At 39.5% G+C, this 19,451-nt stretch overlaps 1 protein-coding gene across 7 annotated transcripts; it reads right to left on the bottom strand.

Moving 5' to 3' along the window:
* Window positions 1-848: 848 nt before the first annotated feature.
* On the bottom strand, window positions 849-17,670 carry AADAT (aminoadipate aminotransferase). 7 transcript variants are annotated; one of them, XR_003992338.1, is made up of 16 exons: window positions 17,461-17,670; window positions 16,395-16,463; window positions 14,551-14,719; window positions 13,330-13,462; window positions 12,603-12,677; window positions 11,117-11,314; window positions 10,541-10,606; window positions 9,292-9,374; window positions 7,957-8,053; window positions 7,062-7,123; window positions 6,375-6,537; window positions 5,302-5,349; window positions 4,849-4,913; window positions 3,855-3,961; window positions 3,103-3,204; window positions 849-2,117 (listed from the first exon to the last, which is right to left on the bottom strand). XR_003992338.1 is itself a non-coding variant. In XM_030492785.2 (14 exons), the coding sequence occupies exons 2-14, from the start codon at window positions 16,459-16,461 to the stop codon at window positions 2,076-2,078; spliced, it is 1,266 nt and encodes a 421-aa protein (XP_030348645.1). In that variant the 5' UTR covers window positions 16,462-16,463; window positions 17,457-17,670; the 3' UTR covers window positions 849-2,075. The 7 variants fall into 7 exon arrangements, 5 of the variants coding, with proteins under 5 accessions (XP_030348645.1, XP_030348646.1, XP_030348644.1 ...); XM_030492785.2 differs by lacking the exons at window positions 5,302-5,349; window positions 6,375-6,537 and having other exon boundaries at window positions 17,457-17,670; XM_030492786.1 differs by lacking the exons at window positions 5,302-5,349; window positions 6,375-6,537 and having other exon boundaries at window positions 3,905-3,961; window positions 17,461-17,540.
* Between the last annotated feature and the right edge of the window lie 1,781 nt (window positions 17,671-19,451).

The following is a 19,451-nucleotide window of genomic DNA, read 5'->3' as shown; positions in this document are numbered from 1 at the left end:
GAATCAAAGTGTAGGTACAAGAGAATGGGCAGGTATTGACCACTCAGAAATAAGCCCGGAGAATCGGCCTGCCAGGAGCTGCCCACATGTCAGGCAGCTCTTGACAGCACTGCTGTAAGCTTTTCCACAGCTGCCCATATCCAGATAGCACCAAAGATGTGCTTACCACAGACACCTTTCCTTCCTCTCTTCCCCAGCAGTGAATTGTGTCACTTGCATCAGACTAAATCTGCTCTGAAGAAGAGGTTATTTGTTCTTGGATGGATGAAACAGAAAGGGAAAAACAAAGCTTTCATTTGCCACATAATTTCTTTCTATGTGAACCTGTTGCCTTTTGCCCTTTGCCCTTTGCCTTTTGTCTCTCAGTGGCTTCCTCCAGGAACATTTAATCACAGTGAATGCTCTCTCCCAGGAGTCCAGAAATTCTGCTTTCAGAGGTTCAGGGAAACAGTATGTGCATAAGATTTCACTGCCATTGTTCAATTTGCACTGTTCAGGGTGTTAATTTAATTTTAGATACCTCACCACAGTCAGGGAAAAAACCCTCTAAATTAAATTAGCTGATAGCAAAAGCATCTAATGTGCAGCAAATGGGATTGCATTTTGCTTACATTCAACTAAATTAGTATTTAGTTAAGTGGTGTATTATTCAACACATCACCAATACAGAGCTTGCTTAATAATGATATTTTGATTATGTTTTTCTAATTCAGGTTGGGCTGAATGACAATGTGACAGTAGTATTTGACAATAGCATTTGCCTGAGAACTAAAATCAGTCTTACATGAGGTTTACATTTATTCTTCTGTAAAAATATATTATTTTAATTAAACAGACACACCAATTCATTCTGTTATATAAAATGTTTTAATAAATTGAATCCAAGATAAAAATTGCCTTACTTCTTAGCAAAGTCAGAGCTTTCAAAATTCCTGTGTGTGGTTGAGAAACCAAGTTGAAGCATGAACACTTGCTGTTAAACAGCACTGCACAGAAGGCACTGCTAGTATGGACCTCCCGTTAGCACCATCACACAGTGATGGTGAAGTTTGTCTTCAAGGATACTGGTGGTGCCCTGAGAGCAGCTTTGGGACTGTGGGCTTTCCCTGAAGAATCTGTACAGTTAAAACTTTCTGAAGGTTTTGTACATGTTGCCAAGAATCAAATGTTTGGGATGATAATGACCAAGAGATTAGAGATGAAAACATTTCTTTATTTTTCAATTTTGCTTGCTTTGTACATCTGGCAGTGTCAGGGTGTTGTCCATACCACTATGTCCCCTGTTTAGTTACTCATGCTCTCCATTCAAAAGCACGTCTGATTGATTAACCAAGAGCAGGGAGCAGTTCTATTAGCACATCCACATGGCTCTGCAAACCACAACATTTCTAACACAGGTACAGAATAATTATTCACAGACTGAAGTTAGAAGCCAGCAATTAGAAAACCTTTTAGAGATTGAGCTGTAATCATAGCCTAATTTTGCTGGATGAGTTTCAATTTTTTGAGACCCTTACATCAGTTTTACCTGACAAAACATTAATAAAATTAAATACTGATCTTCAGATCTTCAAAACCAGATGCCATACAACACGACAAGAAGGAAAGTGACACACAAGACAATTCCAACATAAGGTGTTGAAGGAATGTGTCAGTTGGGATTAAGTAATAGTGGCTAAGACCACCTCAGGTACAACCTCCTAACTAACTCATTTCCCTGTTTCCCAACCCAAATAGAAAACAAAAGCCAAACCAAAAATCAATTCAAATCTAAAAAACCATGGATTTGACAGGAAACAGAACATTTTGGGTTTGAGTATTTTAAATGCTTCTGAATTCGAATAAACTTAGTAATGCAATGTTCTGTCAAAATAAACCCCAAAAAAAGCAAACTGGTTTGTGTTGTTTTTTTTTTTTTTTTTTTTTTTTTCTTTTTTGGCTGAAACATTCCAAGGAAACATCCACTGTCTTGTGCTTGCTTTTGAAGTGTTCTGATGAAATACAAATGTTAGTAAATGTTAGTAAATATTTTCTGGAGATGATTTTGATTGCTGCAAGATCTCTATTTAGCTTTTTCACAAAGCTTCTCTTATAAGGTCAGCCAGTCTCTTGAAGGCCTGCAATGACACAAATATGCCTCATTTATATTCCAGCATTACTTAAATAGGCAACATGTCAAACCTGTAAAGCTACTGAAACCACCCTAACTATACACAAACTCAGCATTTTGTACTGCAAAATTCTGCTGATGTTCTCTGTTTTCCTTTAATAACAACGTGTATAGGCCTGGAGGCTCCAAAGGTGAAAGAAAAGGAAGAACAGTTGAGTGGGGAAGCATGTAAAAGATACATTTGACTATCGATAGTATGGTTATGAATTACTTGTACAAAGAAGAAGGAAGAAATAGAAGAACTACAAAAGAAGGAATAGAAAGGCAGTAGAAGCATTTAAAAGTTACAAACCTTCACAACTGAAAGTACAACTACAAATACCAAACTGTTTCAAGCATCTGAATTAAATATTACATCTGTACAAATAAATGTCTCCTATCTATGCACTGATTTTATAGATGCATTAAGTATCATCCAAAATGTAAAATACATATATTTGTTCCTGCGAAATGAAATATAACATATATGTCAATTGTGTGCAAGAAAAACAATATTCTTTCTTATAAAGGATTGGCAACACACACACACTAAGAAAACAGGTAATTCAATCTCAGGAATGGAAAGTCTGGAAAATAAAACATATATGATGCCTACTAACGCTAAAGCAAATAGCAAAACTTACTCTAGCCTCCAGTAAAGCCTTTATGAATAATGTTGGGGAGGGTTAAGTGTGAGAATCTACATGTATGAGATTCACAGAAAAATTTCAAGTGGTCCTAAAAATTTGCTGCCTTTCAGGTCATTTGGATATGAGCATCTTGCCTAAGAAACAGCTAATACTGCTTCAAAAGTACTGCTTCATAACCCAAGTACTAAACAAACTACACTAACACTCAAGAAAACACACAAGGAGAAATAAGTAGAAATTAGGGAGCATTATTACGTGAGATACTGTCTTGATAAGAAAGTAAAAGAAAAAAATCTCACTTACCAGATCCATCTGGGCTGGAGAAGACAAAGAGAAGGAGGCTCTGACATAAGAACTTGGCTCTGAAGTATTGATATTGAATGCTCCTCCAGGAACCAGTAACACCTAAGAAAAATTGATTAGCCACCTGGTTATCACCACTTCTGCAGTTTTAAAACACTATGTTAAATTAAATTTGAGAAGTCTCACTGCTGAAACACTGGTATCAGAACATGGCATAATGTATTTCTTCAAAATTAGAAGCCAAAAATATGCATCTGAATCAGACTTTTCAAAACAAAATCACAGGGCTCTTAGGTTTTGTTCACCTAGGCTGGTGGGTTACCAGGTCTGGCTTATCATCACAATGTTTAGAAGCACCAATAAGGTGGGATGTAGTTTACTCAATACACAATGCTGGCTCTTATAAATTGTAGAAATAAAATCCCACTTGATTTCTGTTATTGAAAAGATATAGTGGACAGCCATTATTCATATAGGTACGTATATTAATATTCTATATATATGTTGTATACATGATGTATTGTGCTCTTATAATTAAGCTGATTAAATATCAACATCTGAATAGAGACATGAAAATATTTTATTAATGAGTCACTATGTGACAACACCTGACTTGCAGGCTCAGTGATGATATATGGCCAGTTGCCCTGCTTTTTCATGTGTGCGTGTATGGGCAGATAGATATGGTAAAATTATTTTATCCTTCCCTCGTTTGATTTTAACATCATAAGCCATTAAACCATAGGTCATACTTCTTTCTGCAAAGCTTTTTCTGTGATGAGCTGCTGAGTATCAGAAATACCCTTAATTTTGATCCATAAGAACATCCCAGCAGCAGGAGGGTACCATTCTGCCAAGTCTGGGGAGAGAGAGAGAAAACAAAGGAAAGAAACTTCCACCCCATCTTTAACTGATACATCATAGATTCAGTGAAGTAGATTTGTTGCTCTGATAACCTCAAAGGGAATGTAGGCCACATATCCTGATGCATTATTCAAAATTCCAACACACTTTAAGGTAGCCCAGTGCTATTATAGTGTTTTGATACTTTGGGAACTAAGACAAGGAGGACCTAACCAGGTCAACAACCCCCAGCTGTTCACATCCATGCAGAAAAAGAAGAAATACCTCATATCTAAACCCCTGGAATTAGCAAAAATAAGTACATTAATGATCGTGTGGTGCCTAAGTACCCATGTCACATGGAAGTATCATCTAAGGTAGGTGGGCAATTCTTCAGCAGTTATTACTGACTCCACTTAAACTGACTAAAAGGAGTGAATCAGTAACTGTAGTTGAATTATTGTTGATCAAATTTTTCTGTGCTGTGATTAACCACAAAAGGGAACATTTGAAATTGATTTCTGACAAAAAAATGATTATCATTACTGCTATCAATTATTTATTTCTCTTAAATTAAGGCCACTGCATCTATTTCAGACAGAGATTTTAAACATAAACAGTATAAGAACATAGTGGAGTGAAATACATGCTCTTTGTTAAAGTGCTTTATGCAGTCATGTGGCGAGCTTTGTACTCATCACAATCCCCTTGTCCTACCAGAAAAACATGAAAGCAGCAGTACCAGATAATTCGTCCTTAGCTGAATATTTAATGTCATTGATTTGCTATAGTGCTTCTCTGTCACTTCCGTCAAGAGATGAACTTTAGTGATTTTTCTTGAACACAAACATGATAAACAGTTTGGAAAAAATTTAAGAAATTAGCTGTGTTGCACTCACTGACCTTTTAACCACTTGTCAGCAGCAGTGATCATTGCATTCCGCTGGGTCCTGTAGAACTCCACCACTCTGAAAGTAAATTATCAATTCAAAGTCATGCTCTCATAGAGCTTCAAAGTACATTTCTTTTCAAAGGCAGAAACAAAGCTTTTCTACTTGAACAACCTAAATGCAAACTTAATGGAAATATAAACATATCCTAGATGGGCAAATACGGTATACTGTGTATAGAAAACTTTGTGTATGTATCAGAGAGGTCTTGAATGCTTCACCGTGTCTCCAGCAAAGCACAGATCAACCACACAGAGAAAGTACCTGCCTGGCTGCTCCTTAAGCTTTATGTATGTCACAAAAACTTTTTCTATATTATATCCATTCTGTCTGTATCAGTGGATACAAGTCCTGTCAGCAATATTTACTGCATAAACGGGCATACTGAAGAAAATTAAGGACTTACACATATGCAAAAGCACAGGCTCAACATTTGTGCAATTGGGTTGAATTTCTGTAATAGATACACATGGAAATGATATTTCGCAAGGTAAAAAGCAAAACATATGATAAACATATAATGCCTATTTGACAGCTTCCCCTTTTCCACACTCCTGAATCTATCTCCTTCACACTTTAAGTGAAGCTTACAAATAATTCAGTCTCTTTCTGGGGAAAATGAGGAAAATTACCCTAACCCAAGTTTCAACATGGACAAGCCTTGTTCTTGTTAACATGAGACAGCTGTGCCAGGGGAGACACAAGAGAAATGCCTGATACAGAGTTCATAAATCAGATGCAAATATGTCCCCATGTCTAAAGAAAACATACTTAGTAATTTTACACTTAGATTTTTTTACATACTCTCTGAACCTACAGCTTTAATTTCTGGATGTATTTTATTACACCTGATACACAAACACCAACACAGGCTTATACAATTCTGGGATTCAGCCTACACCAACTGCTACATTCAACATGAAATGGTAAATCTCACTTATGCAGTTTTTACCACATCACAAAATCTGTTGCAAGATTTTGCCCTTCTCTTACCATTTTACTCTCATGTCAGAATGAAATTACAAATAGTAGCAAGACAAGACTTCCACAAAAATGTAGCTGGTCTAAACAAGCAGCTAGCTCCTACTCAAAAGCATACTCTAACAAGTCAATCTTGTCCAAATGAAATCACCTGGAAGAGATTCCAGTCAGCTGTTGGGCCTCATCAATAGGTCACCTGACAACTGACCCTAAAAGATTATAAATGGTTGCAGCTAACCTGCTGTAGTACTGTTTTCATTATCTCAGAGGAGGAATGGTTTTCTGGCTTAAGTAGGGATGCCTTTCGGCTTACAAGAAGGAGGTAAGTGGACAAATGCATTTTTCAAACTGCTGAAAGTTGAGCTGAAGTGTGGTTCAAGTTTCTTTGCAAAGCCTATCTATATGTTCCTAATCTTTAAAACAAGGGCTAGGGCTGCTGTGTCTGCTTTGGGTTTTTTGTTTGCTTGTGTTGGTTTTTTTTTTAGTATTGGTATTTACCGTATGGACAACAGGCAGGTGCTCAGGGAACAGAAGTGCCTGGTACAGTGAGGTGTAAGAGCTTTTTCCATGCTTTGCTCATGTTCCTGTTTATAGGTCTCTGTAGAGCACACCCCTGCTGAAGTAAGAAGCTTGGAGTTCTAATGGCAACCAGGTATGGCACCTGAAATGAAGCATGGATAGTCAAGAGAAACCATGCTCCTCCAGCATAATAAATGAAAACAAAATGCATGTCAGATCTTTCTACCAGCACCCACAATCATTAGATTAAGGATGTTAAGAGGGTGAATCCCTGCCGAGTTAGTGAGGCAAGAGCTTCCTCTATAGAAGCCATGCTGACCACTCAATATATTATGTGCTCAGTGATCTTAGCCTTTGCTTCAGCAGGGAAGCTGTGTGGGAGCTCCCAGGATCATCTTGAGTTCCCTTCATGTGGGAGCTGCATAATGACTGGGCCTGCGGACTGGCAGGCTGCTGGTCCGTAGTGGTGGGTTACATGCCCTGACCTGCATGTCCGCAACTTCACAGTGAGCTCCTTCAGGACTCTTGTGTGAATATTGTCAGTCTTGGTGATCTGGCTTAGTAGTAACCTATCTCTTCTGACCTCTTTACTGCAAAGAATGTTTTATGTAGAAAACAAGAAGCAGAATGACAAATGATGGGATTCAGCATAGGACATGACCCTACCTGTCTATATGCTCGAAGAAACCCTTTTCTCCCCATTGCTGAAGCAGCTGTAATACCATAATCTAAAGAAATAAAACATATCATCAATAAAATATTTTAAACAGGACTGTTCTGCAATCATCATAAGATACATATCCTGATGCATTATGCAAAATTCCACACAGGCAAGAACTGCATTTAGGGTCTCTTGGAGCCCTTTATAAACAGAGGTGGCAACAGAAACAGGCCATTGTAGTCCATGTTACTGCTGTCTCTGAGGATCATGGCAGTGTTTGGAAGTTGGGGTGGATGGAAGGAAAAATGGATGGAGAGCTAAGTATGGTAATTGGGGAGAAAAAGGAAGGCAATGTAGGTTTACTGTTGTGCCCATATCGGCTTCTTTGCTTTAATGCTGCCTCTGACAAAATAATGGAGCTGGAAGATGGAAGTAATATTTACATGAGCTCAATGTCTCCTTTCCTTATTACTAGCCATAAAAGGGCTGTAGTTAGTAGCTTACTTTGTAATGTTTTTGTGGGCTGCCAGTATTGTTCTAATTATAAAGTAGATAGAAAAACAAAAAAACCCCAACCCTGAGTGCTTCTTCCAATGTATACTTTACACTGAGGTTTTTCAAGTGAACCTACTAGCAAGAGTTAAAAAGTATTCTACATCTTGATTATTGCAATCTGAGAGTTAAGGGCATATTAGCTGTACTTTCCATGTGCTGAGGCACCATCTAGCTCTGGTTGTAATTTCTATGGCAGTCTGTCTTCCTTTGGCAGAATTGACAAAGTATGTGCTTATAACCAAAACTGCAGAAGAACTGCAAAAGTGCAAAGCTGTTTGTGGTTTCTTATGACCTGGAATATATTACCTTTTCTAAATCCAATTGAGTTGGCCATTTAGTACTTGCCTGTGTGAAAGTGCTGGTGTGCATTGTTGAAACCTGGATGTGTAGAATAACTCTGTCGATAAGAGGCTTGGGTCCTGTCAGAAAACCTATTCTTAATCTAGAGAAAAAAAACAGAAAAGTTACTACAGAAATGCAATGTGCTAATACTTCATGTGAATTATGGTTTAACTTCTAACTGGGAAAACATGTAACCATTTCATTGGTCTGTAAGGATCTTTTATGTTTTTAAGTTTACCTGTATTTTAATACTGCCCTAAACCACAGGCTTATGCAACTTATGACTATTCAAAGTCATAAAATAAAAACATTTAAGGGTTTTTAATGCTTATAGTAGCTTCTTACTTCTGAGACTTCAGGACATATCCCACATTTTTAAGCTTTCCTCTGCAATCATATTTAGATGACTCAAAGGGAAGGAAGGACAGGTTTTCACATAATGAAAAATCATGAGTGCTCAGACTTTCTCAAAAACAGATGGAAGTGACAAACAGCTTTACTCTTTCACTCCCTTTCAGTACTACAGAATAAATGGAATTTTGACTGATAAACTAGATTCTTATTCCTGCTTGAATTCTTATGACCCATCTTTACAGAGTGGCTCAAGTTTTTCTTTGAAGAAAAACAGACCCAGTAAACTCATCTGTGTCTTTGACAAAGACAAAAATTCATCATGGCTTTCAGTGTCACTTTTGAAAGTGCAATCACACTTAGCATCATGTAATCTCCTCATTTTCTTGGGTATAGGGTTATAATCACTAGCTGCCAGTGCAGAATTCATATTATTCTCTTATATTTATTAGAATAACAAACAAAAGGAAGTTAATCAAATATGTTCATTTGTGTTAAATGGAAAACAGCCAGCCTAGTTTTTCAGGCAGAGAATTGTAAGCCTAGAAGACTAGAAAGCACTACAATGCTATGAACAGTTTGTGGAGAATGCCATAATTTCTTTCTGCACTACAAGTTTAGAGAGTCTGCAGCAATGGTAAGAGATAGGAGAAATGGAAAAAGAAGAGAGAAAAGCTGCTAGGAGTTCCAGGAACAGAGTTGGATCCAGCATCTGTCTTTCAGCCTTCTAGGTAGAAGGGCTTCTAGGCAGAATGGGCTGCCTGGGGAGAATGGTTACCAGTATCAGAAGAGAAACAGAAATTGGAGTTACATGACTGCCAAGAGATAACATGAAAAGTCAGTGGACTGCGAAAAGCTGTGGATCCAAAAGTGCATTCCAGAAATGGATAGGTATTAGATGAAAAAACTGACATGTCTGATCATTTTGTATGAAGTCTTGTGCCTTAACTGAACACGCAGCGCTGAGCAGTCCAAAGTTGGCCTTACCCAGATGAGAGAATTTTAGAGAAAGAGTCAGTCCTGATAACTCGACCATCCACATCCATTGAGAGGAAAGTTGGAGCCCATGGCTTGGAAGAAAAATAAAAATAAATTCAAGATGCTAGTAAAGATTATGATGTAATAATTTTCTTTACTATGAAGACATAATTAATTTCTTAAAGAATTATTTTGATAATATTTTGATGTGTATTCCAAGGGGAAAGAAAATGCAGTAACTTGCTGGCAAGTGGCCGTTTAGGCTAGCTGTCTGAGATGTGATTACAATATTCTATGAAAGTCACCAAGAAAGCAGCCTTGGTTTTTGATGCTTAGCCCACTCTTCAGCATACAAGTGCTCAGTTCAAGTTTTGGTATGAAGCCACAAGTATAAGAGAAAAATAATTATTTCTTTGCCAAGTTTTTTTATGGAGTGAACAGATACCATAATTTTTAAGATGGGGCTCTGTAGCTTTTAGATTTATTAAAGAAAAAAAAAATCAGAAGCTATGGCCAAATTTTGATCTGACTTCAGCACACTTTTTCCTTATCAGTAATTCTACTTTTACACCTTTTCCCCTTATGCTCTAACAAAGCTGTGTAATGCTGTTCAACAAGTGAAGCGGTTTTATTGGCTACTTCCATGAAAACATATTGCAAAATAGAAAATGCCGAACTTTAGCTTCTACCAGTGTTTTACTGCTTTGTAAGACCAGCTTCTACTTGTGCAGACTGTGCTGCTGTAGACCCACGTGTGAAGATTGGCCAACAGTCAATTGTCACCCATTTTGGGAAAATACACACAAAGGAGGGAACCTGCCTATCCAGTACTACTTCCTGTGGTATCTGGGAGAATTCTCTCAGGTTCTCCAAAAGGCCAAGGGGTAAAATTGGCATATAGTAGATTGGGAGTAGGCAATCTTCCACTGAATGAGACTGGGCTGAAAGGAACATTAAGGGGCTACTATTAAATGCTGCTTCAGTAGCATACTTGTTTTGCTCTGGAGGCAAAGTCTTAGCTATTTTCTGACTACTGCAGGAAATTCTGTCCTGTAATAAGGCTTGAGGAATTTGCATGTGACTGAGGCAATGAAATGCCACAAAGGGGACAACAATTGAAAGTAGCATAGACTGTGAGGCCTACAACTACCTTGGGGTAGGACATGAAGAAGGAACATGCAGGAAGATCCATGGCTCATATCTTGGGTCTCTCCTGGACCAGAAAAAGTACTGCTAAGGAGTATGGAGGGCAAATTACCTTTTCAAACTGAATAAAGTAGTAAGGATCATCTTCTATTATGAGGAAATCATATTTTCTTGCAAGCTAAAGAAATTAATAAAAAGTAAGGGTTTGTTAAAAAGTAAAGACACTAAGTACTTCCTCTACCCTGGCCCTGTTACCAGGGCCATATTATGATCCCGTGTATTGCTCATTCACTATATACAAGGCCCTATCAAGAGAAGATTTCAAATGCCCAATTTAGACATCAAGTAATTATAAGAGTAAACATGGTACCTGCAGTGCAAGAATCTACCTGAATCTGTTCCACAAAAGTGTTCAAAATGTGTAGGAATCTTGCAATAAGTCCAGTTAGAAGCTCATGGCAAAGATACCAGCCACCAATGGGCTACTATTGCAAAACCAATTTATCTAATGCATAGTTCACCTCTGAAAAGTTGTCATGAAAGAGGTTCTGCTAGAAATAAGTTCTAGGAGGAATGTCTACTGGACCAATAACTGGCCCAAATACCACACACATGGTATCTTCAACTTAAATGACACTGACACTTCCCCATTTCCAGCTACAAGGTTCACAAGGCCCCAGCTACATACCTGGTAAATCTCCTTCTTGCGCTCTGTGGTCAGAGAATTTCCAGTTGGGTTGCACCCATTTGGAACAGTGTACAGGAATTTGGGAAGGTGGCGGCTATCATCTGGGCTCCAAGTAGATAGAATTTCTTTTAGAGCATTTGGGATAATGCCATGTTGGTCACTAGGAACATTAATTATGTTACACCCCAATGGTCTCAGCTGTTGATAGGAGGAATTAAATTGTCATAATCCTGTAATTCAAAGGTCTTCCTTTTGTCATCGACACTGTTAAATTTCATTGATACGAAGTCTTTATGAATTTATAGCTACAATCTCAAGCTCTATTTGCTCATGATTAAAAAAAGTTTGAATTTGCTGCGAAGCTTGTCAAACTTACCACATTACTCTCTATGTGGCCCGTTAAGCCATCTGAGAAGAAAGGGGTAGCTCTTATGACCAACTGCTGCTGTTCTCTACGAAATCGCATATGGTTTTGCAATCAGAAAGGGATTTTTTGAATTTAAACTGTATTCTCCCAGGACTCCATTGGTCTCACCACAGATACTAAGTTCACAGTACCTTCATTTCCTACTGATAATTTGTACTCTACTTAGCGGAAGTGCCATATCTGTAAGCTACTTCTCACTGACAAAGGGCAAAGAATCTGTTCTTAATAGATATACTCAGCAATACAAAAGAGAATGGAATGATGCTACTGCAGTGACATGTTGACACCAGTATGAAAAAATACAGGTAAAACTGCAACAAAAAAGCATGTTGTCTCCCCTCTATGGAATTTCAATTTGTACCATGTAGCAGTCTCCATCTTTAAATAAAAATGCAAGCTGCTGCATTGTCAAAATATATTCCTAACAAAGTATATTTATTAGACGAGATATTCAAACTTAGCACAGCAAACATCAAAATTCCTTTTGATGCATGAGGACATAACTGAAATTGTATATTATCTATTCTAACACTACTTATGCATTTTGAGCTGACATTTGACTACATACTGATTGAGTTACTTTTCAGAAGTAAAATTTGCTACTTTTGTATAGTTCTTATTAATTCACATCTTCATACTCATAAGGATGTTTTAGGTAGGCCTATCCCAATTTTAAACTATTTATAGCTATGGTATAATCAGACCAAAAAATACTTCAGGTGAATGTGCTGACATGTTAAAATACCCACTTGTTATAACTTTGTTTCAACCCAACTAGGTTATGATGGCTTTCTTTCCCACCCCAAATGTGACCCTAGCCCTTGAATGAATTAGGACAGAAATTCCTCTTCCAAATCCTGGGAATAGCTTTTATAGAACTTAGTGGAAAGGCTTTTATGAATTAATATTTATGAATTTAACTCGACTAACACTAAAAATGTGATTCTTAGATATATTTTGACAGTAAAAGGAGCGCATTTAAGCCTGCAGATCAAGTACTAAATTGCTGTTTACCTCAAAAGTAACATTCACAATGTTTAGTAGCTAACGAATACTTACAGCTGCTAGTGTCCCAGAGTATGCTGGTGCATCCAAGAGGATGTTGTCCCCAGGATTAATGAGCATTTCAAACACCTGTAAAAGAGTATTTTAGAAAGATTGTGCCATTCTTGTACACATACTTCATACTTCTAACTTTAGCAGGATTAAAAATCTTGATTTGGTATTAGTAATTCCCTAACCATATAATTATGCTGTCTGTGAGAAAAGCATTGAACTGATGAAAAAAAGCTTTAGAGCCAAATGAAGCTGGGTAATCAGCTATAGAATACCAATCCGACATGGAAAGACAGTGCTCTATTACACAGTAGAAACAGTGTTTCAGTTAGAGAAAGGATCAACTAAGCAGCAGGGAGTGGACTGGAAAGGGTACTTATTTAAGAAAGTGTAATAATTAGAATTCAGTTACAGTAATGCAAATAATGTACTTATGTACTTATTACTGCACTACCTGAGTAATGTGAAAGGTTACCTTAGTAGTGTATTTTCTGACAGGCTCTTTGGTTTACCTCAGCATTCCTGACAGTGAGACTGCTACATCAGTTTTCAGTTCTGTTGTCTTGTACTGTTAATACTGAGACATGTATTTAACAAAGTACCCTGTGTGTAGTTATACAATGGCATGTAATGCCATATATAACTGAATAATGAATCATGTGTAACCGAACTGATGGGAGAATAAACATCTCAAAGAAATGCTTTTAACATACGAAACTTTTGCTCATACCTTACCCAAGCCTTCCTGGCTGCCGGTTGTGATACACACTTCCATTTGTCCTTGCTCAGGGCTGTAGCTGGCTGTGGGGGGATTATGTAGATTTCGCTGGAAATTCTTTAGCCAAGACAACAGCTCCGGAATCCTGAAATGTGAATAACGTAAGGTGTATCTAATGTCTTATGCAGACCAAAGCTAGGCTGTTCCTCTAAATCACTGCCAAACCTAGCACACAGTCCTAAGTCTGATTTCAGCTGTCACACAGATACACTTAGATGTTCATTCGATGACTACCTTATCAAATCACAAAAATCAGACAAATATTTCTTATGGAAAAGCAGAAGAGATGGCCATCTGTGGTCCATATACCAAACCATCTGAAATCTGGGCAGAAATGATTTGACATGGATGGAATAGGGGTGGAGGCTGAACTTCCCATACTCGAATGTGGCAGTGTGCCAAAGCTCACAATGCTGCTAGTAATAGGCTACAGCTAATAACAATTTCTGAAACAGGTTTTCCAAAAAATAGGTCTCAAGATCTTCCAGGATGTTCACAAATTGCTGGTTTCATTTAAATATCAAGAAAAGTCTTAACTTCACTGATTAATGCCTTGTGTGTGTCTGTAATTGTGTACCTAAATATTTTTTTGCAAACTCGTCACAAGCCTCAGTGCTGTCTGCTGGGGAGTTCACGTGAGTGCTAAAGCAACTTACTGATATGCAATTTTTGTACTAAAACTGACAATACTATAAATAGTTCCAACTAGTACATACTGATTTCAATCTATGGTACCAAATGAAAGTAACCCAAACACTCTAGAATGTGGGAATTATGTAGCACAATGCAGCATCTTTTAATGAGTGTCCTACTGCAAAACACCGAATGATTCCTCCCAGTGACTTGGGAGCCTGGAGTGTCAAATACTAACAGCCAGGAAATGCTCTGACATGAGAATCACTAGTATTAGGGTTTGGTGGTTTTTTGGGGGGGTTGTGTTTTCTTTTTTTTTATTTATTACTCATCTGCTCAAAACTTTCCACTTAAACCAAAATGTAAATAGGCAAATTGAGAGAAATTAAACCTTTCTTTTTTTTTTTTTTTTTTTTTTTTTTTTTGTAAGACAAGTTTAACAACCAGGTTTTAAAACCACAGGTGAATTAGTAAAATAATAAAGGATTTTGTGATCCTTTAATTCTGGTATCTTGACATGCAAGCAGTTGTGATAGATACCCTGCTGAGGCTGAGTACTGGAGAGCTCTCTTCATCAGCTCTTCCCCAATCTCAATAGCACTTCCATGTCCAATGGCAACAGTAGCTTTCTTAAATGGAAAAAGGTCAGGGTTTGGTGCTCCTCCAGCCAGAGAGATGAGAGATGGAGGAGCCTTCTCCATCAGTTCACCTAGAGTAAAAGGAAAAAAAACCTTGGTAACAATTTGATTATTGCAACACTGATCATATCCTTTAGTCAGTATATAACAATAGTCCAGAGAAGCTTGTTCCATTTCTCACTTCACTTTTTTAAACTGTTATGAATTCAGAAGGATGATAATTTTTTAAACTCGCGTTTCTACCTGCATTAAATAGGTGGGGTGGGCAGGGAGATATGAATGGGACAGACCAAAACAAAAAAATCATCTTTGTTTTAAAGTAACCTATAAATAGCTTTCTGTAATCTTACCTAGTAAGATTACAAAATCTTAGTAGTCTGTTCTACTATCATAACAACTTTTCCTGTGACTGGTACCTTTTAAGCTTCAAGAATTCAAAATCTTACTGATCTTCTGCTCAGACTGACTTGGAATGATTGGCTTTGTTTTTTGTTCAGTCTCACTTTAGCTTATGTGGCTGGCAGTAGTGCAGCTACACTGATAGTTTCATATATGATTATAGCTTTTTCCATAAGAGAGTAGGAAAGTTTGACAGCCCAACTTCAGTGGCAGAGGCACTGTGTACATAATTCAATATGAAGGGAAAGTTAACAACCCTTGCTTTAAAATCAGTTTTACAATCATTCAGACCCAATCTAGGCAGCACAGACTAGACCTTAATCCAGCAAGGGCACTAGACTGCATTAAAGCTAAGAGCTCACAATATAGCAGTCATGCTGGCTTGACAGTTTTCCATCAGGTATGAGAGGACAGATGACACCAGATCTGGCTTAAAGCCTCCCGTTATGGAGTTTATTCCCCACTACTACTTAGCAAACTTGAACGTGGGGAGTTAATTCTTATCTGTTCAGTAACAGGGGTCATGTCTATGACTTTTGGTCTGGTAAAGAGAGATTTACTTTGTCATCAAAACTGCAGCCTCAGTGTGTCTTTCTGCACAAGCTGTGTTAATTAGTACTGGTGTTATGACGTGTATCAGTGTATTACTTGAAAAAGTATAGAGACTGTCTAGAGTGAGTTAGCTGACTTAGCATGGAGCATTTTAAGCAGCACAGCAAATGCCAAACCCTTACAAAGAGAGGAAATTGACCCCTGAAGGTCTAACTAGTGATGTATGTCTCATGCTCTGATTCTGTCAGGTCCCTGTAGGTTTCAACTGAGTAAATAAATAGGCAGTTAACCTTTTCTATCTGTCACACAGAAGACTGCGTAACATGGTAGCCTAAAGATAGCATAATATAGAAAAGGAAAGTGTAGTAACACTGAGGGAGTTGTTGTGGTGAGGAATTTATGGACAGGACACAGGAAAGCTACGTGGAAAGAAGCATTATGCTGGGCCTGAATTCCAAGTCATTAACAGTTGCTTGTTCCTGGACAACTAGAGCAAATTCAGTGGAAAACTGTGTCAAAAGCCCTGCTTCAGAAGCAGTAGCAGAGATTTTTCCAGACACATGCTGAAGTGACAATACTTCCTCTCTTCTGTCTGTCTGGGTTCTGAAATGGTTCAAGGCTATTCACTTTCTTCTTCTTTACACCTGCTTTACATCTCAACTTGACAAAAGCTAAAGCAGTTAACTGTCCTTGCTTGTCAGCTTACAGCATGGTTTTCTTTCAAGTCTTTTCAAGTCCTTAGCAATGATACCCCAGCAAAGTCCAGAATGTAGAACAATATGGGCACATACTCACTCAGAAGTCTTATTGGAGATGCTTTTCTTGCTGCACTCACACTTGTGATGAATCGAGAGTAATTCATGCCTAAAGGGAAAGTGATTAGCTGGACACAAAGCTAGAAAAATGAATAGGAACCCCAGTGCATCTCCCACAAATAACGCTTCCAATTTGTCATCTCCACAGATGGGTTCTATCATAAATTAAATGCCACTTTATGTTAACATCAGTGCTGGAATTTATTTTCCTCTTTGAATTAATGGAAAACATTTCAACTTCATACTCACAGGTTCTCCCTCCCAGGTCACAGGCCTCCCGGTGACCCTGACACTGGCATAGTGAGATTAGGCCAGTTACTGTTGTTCTGATAAACAGATAGCAGTGTAACTTTGATCTGGGGAATTTTGGTATGCCAGTTAGCAGGAAAACGCCCTTTCCCCCTCCCTTTACTGCCAGCTGTGGAGTTAAAAAGGCAGATTACAAATTTGAAGATCTGACAGATCTTGAAGAACTATTAGCTCTTTTTAATGAGAATCCAGCTTTATTTAACTGTATTACGTATTGCATTTAAAGTGATTTAACTGTTGCAAGCCATCACTGTCTGGTGGGAAGCCTCAAGGCCTGTTGTTGCAGGAAAACATCTCTGTAAGGAAGGAGAGCCCAGGAATGAAACGAAGGGTAAGAAGACCCTGGCACTTGGCCTACTGCTTCCAAGTGTGCTGCTCCTGAACTCACCACAAATAACCCCCTAGAACCACAGCAACACGTATGTAGCTGGCAGCTATTAAAAACTGATCTGTCGATCGAGGCTGTTTTAAAGAATAAAAACAACCTCATGCTTTCTGAACCTACCGTTCTTAACCCGCCCCCAGGCGCGCTTCCCCCGGCAGAGGCGCACCAAGACCCTGCCGCAGCGCTGTTGCTGTACGTAAGGGCTGCGCTCTAGGACAGCGCTTCCCCCCAGACACCCCCCCGACTGCCCCACTTCCTGGAACACCCCGCCCGCTCTCCGCTGCCTCGGCACCTCACGGCGGTGTGGGGGGGACATGGTGACGGCTATAGGCCGGGCCCCGTACGCACCTACCGGCAGGCCAGCGCGGAGCGGGCGGCGGCGGCCGGAGAGGGCAGCGGTGGTGGGCGCCGCTGCTGGGCATGTGCAGGCCCGCCCGCTCCGCGGCCGCGGGGGGAGGCTCCTGGGCCCCGGGCGGGGTGGCCGGGCCGGCGGCCTGCGGGCGGCGTGGGGCCGCGAAGGCAGTTGGCAGCGTTGCGCTGAGCGGGTTTGGGCGCCGATCGTGTGTACATTGGTGCACAAGTCAAAACGCACGGCTCCCCCATCGGGTCTTTCCGGGTAGTGTCCTAAAACCGGGACACTAAGCCCGATAGGTGCGGGAGAGGTGCGGTGGATGTGGCCGGGTGGAGAGCACCGCGGGGCCGAGGCAGAAGTTGGGTGTGGGGAGAACGGAGGAGAATGTGAAACCTCTTGTCGTTTTTCCTTCATCTGGGAGGATAGGCTAGCGGAGCTGGCCTGCTTGGTCAATGCATCAGTTTTTTAATAAAATAATGATTTATAAATTGCTAAAAAGAGGCAATGCTGTGGAGCAGAACCAGATCTGCTGGTGTCTTACATACTAACTAGGTAATGGAATAACCGTGGGCTTCGTTTTCCTGATTCCCAAAGCTTCACCAAGCGGTCAGTCTGTTCCCCCACCGCTCACTGGGGCTTGCTCTTCTGGAGCTGCATGGTTGAAGGAACCGGGTTAAAGCCCAGCAAGAATATTCTCATTTTTCAACCAAATTACACTCTAATCCACGTTATCATGTTTTCACTAAAGCTTCTGTTGATAAAAGGAAGCAGGATCTAGATAAAAGTTGGAAGTGGGGCGTCTGAAAGTAGTGTGTGTTTTTTCTTTCCCACAGGTGAGCAGGTTCAGTGCAAGGAAAAGCAGGATCCGTAGTAGTGTGACATGTCCCCTCCTCTCTGGGTGCCACGTCCTGTGCTTTGGGCAACACACGTGACAGGAGCTGCTGCTGCTTAGGTCCAGAGACAGGGTGGTGTTTAGTAGTCTTTGGACTTGAGCACTGGCATGGGCCTTGCTCCTGAGTGCAGAGTGGAAGGGAGGGGTCTAGCTATAAAATAGCCTGAAAAACCAATGCAGGGGCGTGTTAAATCAGGCACATGCAGCATACAGGTCTTCCTAGTTAGCTTGGAGGCAGGAGAGTAAAAATGCTGGAAGGGGAGCACTGAAGCATTTCTAGGCTTTAAATTAGTAAATCACCAGGCTTTAAGGTGCCCAGTGCTTATGGCGCTTTTTAACTGGCACCTATCAAAACCTGCTCAAGGCAGAGCTGAGGTATGACAGCGAGGTGCCTCTGTTAAAAAAAGAGGCAGCACCATAACAAAATACCTTCTTTCCTCTTTGAGTGATTGCGTGATGTTGAGATGTGCTGAAAGGCTCCATAATTAGATGAAGTGGATTGAAATAGAAATGGAGTTCCTTCTTAGTTTGTGATGGAAGTTCTTGTTAGTTGGTGAGGAAGGATTGTTTGCGTAGTTGGTATGTGAATGCTGTTACACTGAAAATCAAATTTTGTTACTAAATTTATGTAATTGCCTTCAAATAGTGTGATGTACAGACAAGAATATGACAGGCATATAAATATGAAATAACTTAGAGAATGACAACCTGTAACAAAACCACTGGGTATACTGACTGTGTCCCTAAGCAGCCACAAATGGGGAGATACGAAACTTCTGTGGGAAGCTGGCTGTGAAAACACCAATTGAATCTGAGCTGCTTTTTGTGTAATTTTGTGTCTTTGTTTTCTGGATGTCAGTGTTGCTGTTTATGGCATAGGCCAAAGCCCAAACAAGTCAAAAGAAACATTTCCATTGATTTCTGTGGGCTTTGTCTGCTCTCTTAGCCAATTATAGTGTCATCCTATTGCAACAAATTTAAAAGGAAAAAAAAAAAAAACCGAAATTATGAAGTGTTCCAATGTTTGGATGCTCATGCCCACTGGATTCATATGGCAGATTTCTGCATCACTTTCTATTCCTTAGCAACCACAAGTCGA

Source organism: Strigops habroptila, chromosome 7 (genome assembly GCF_004027225.2).
Source record: "Strigops habroptila isolate Jane chromosome 7, bStrHab1.2.pri, whole genome shotgun sequence".
NCBI classification, from domain to species: domain Eukaryota; kingdom Metazoa; phylum Chordata; class Aves; order Psittaciformes; family Psittacidae; genus Strigops; species Strigops habroptila.
Note: the sequence above shows the minus strand (reverse complement) of the source record. Positions and strands in the feature narration are given on the sequence as shown.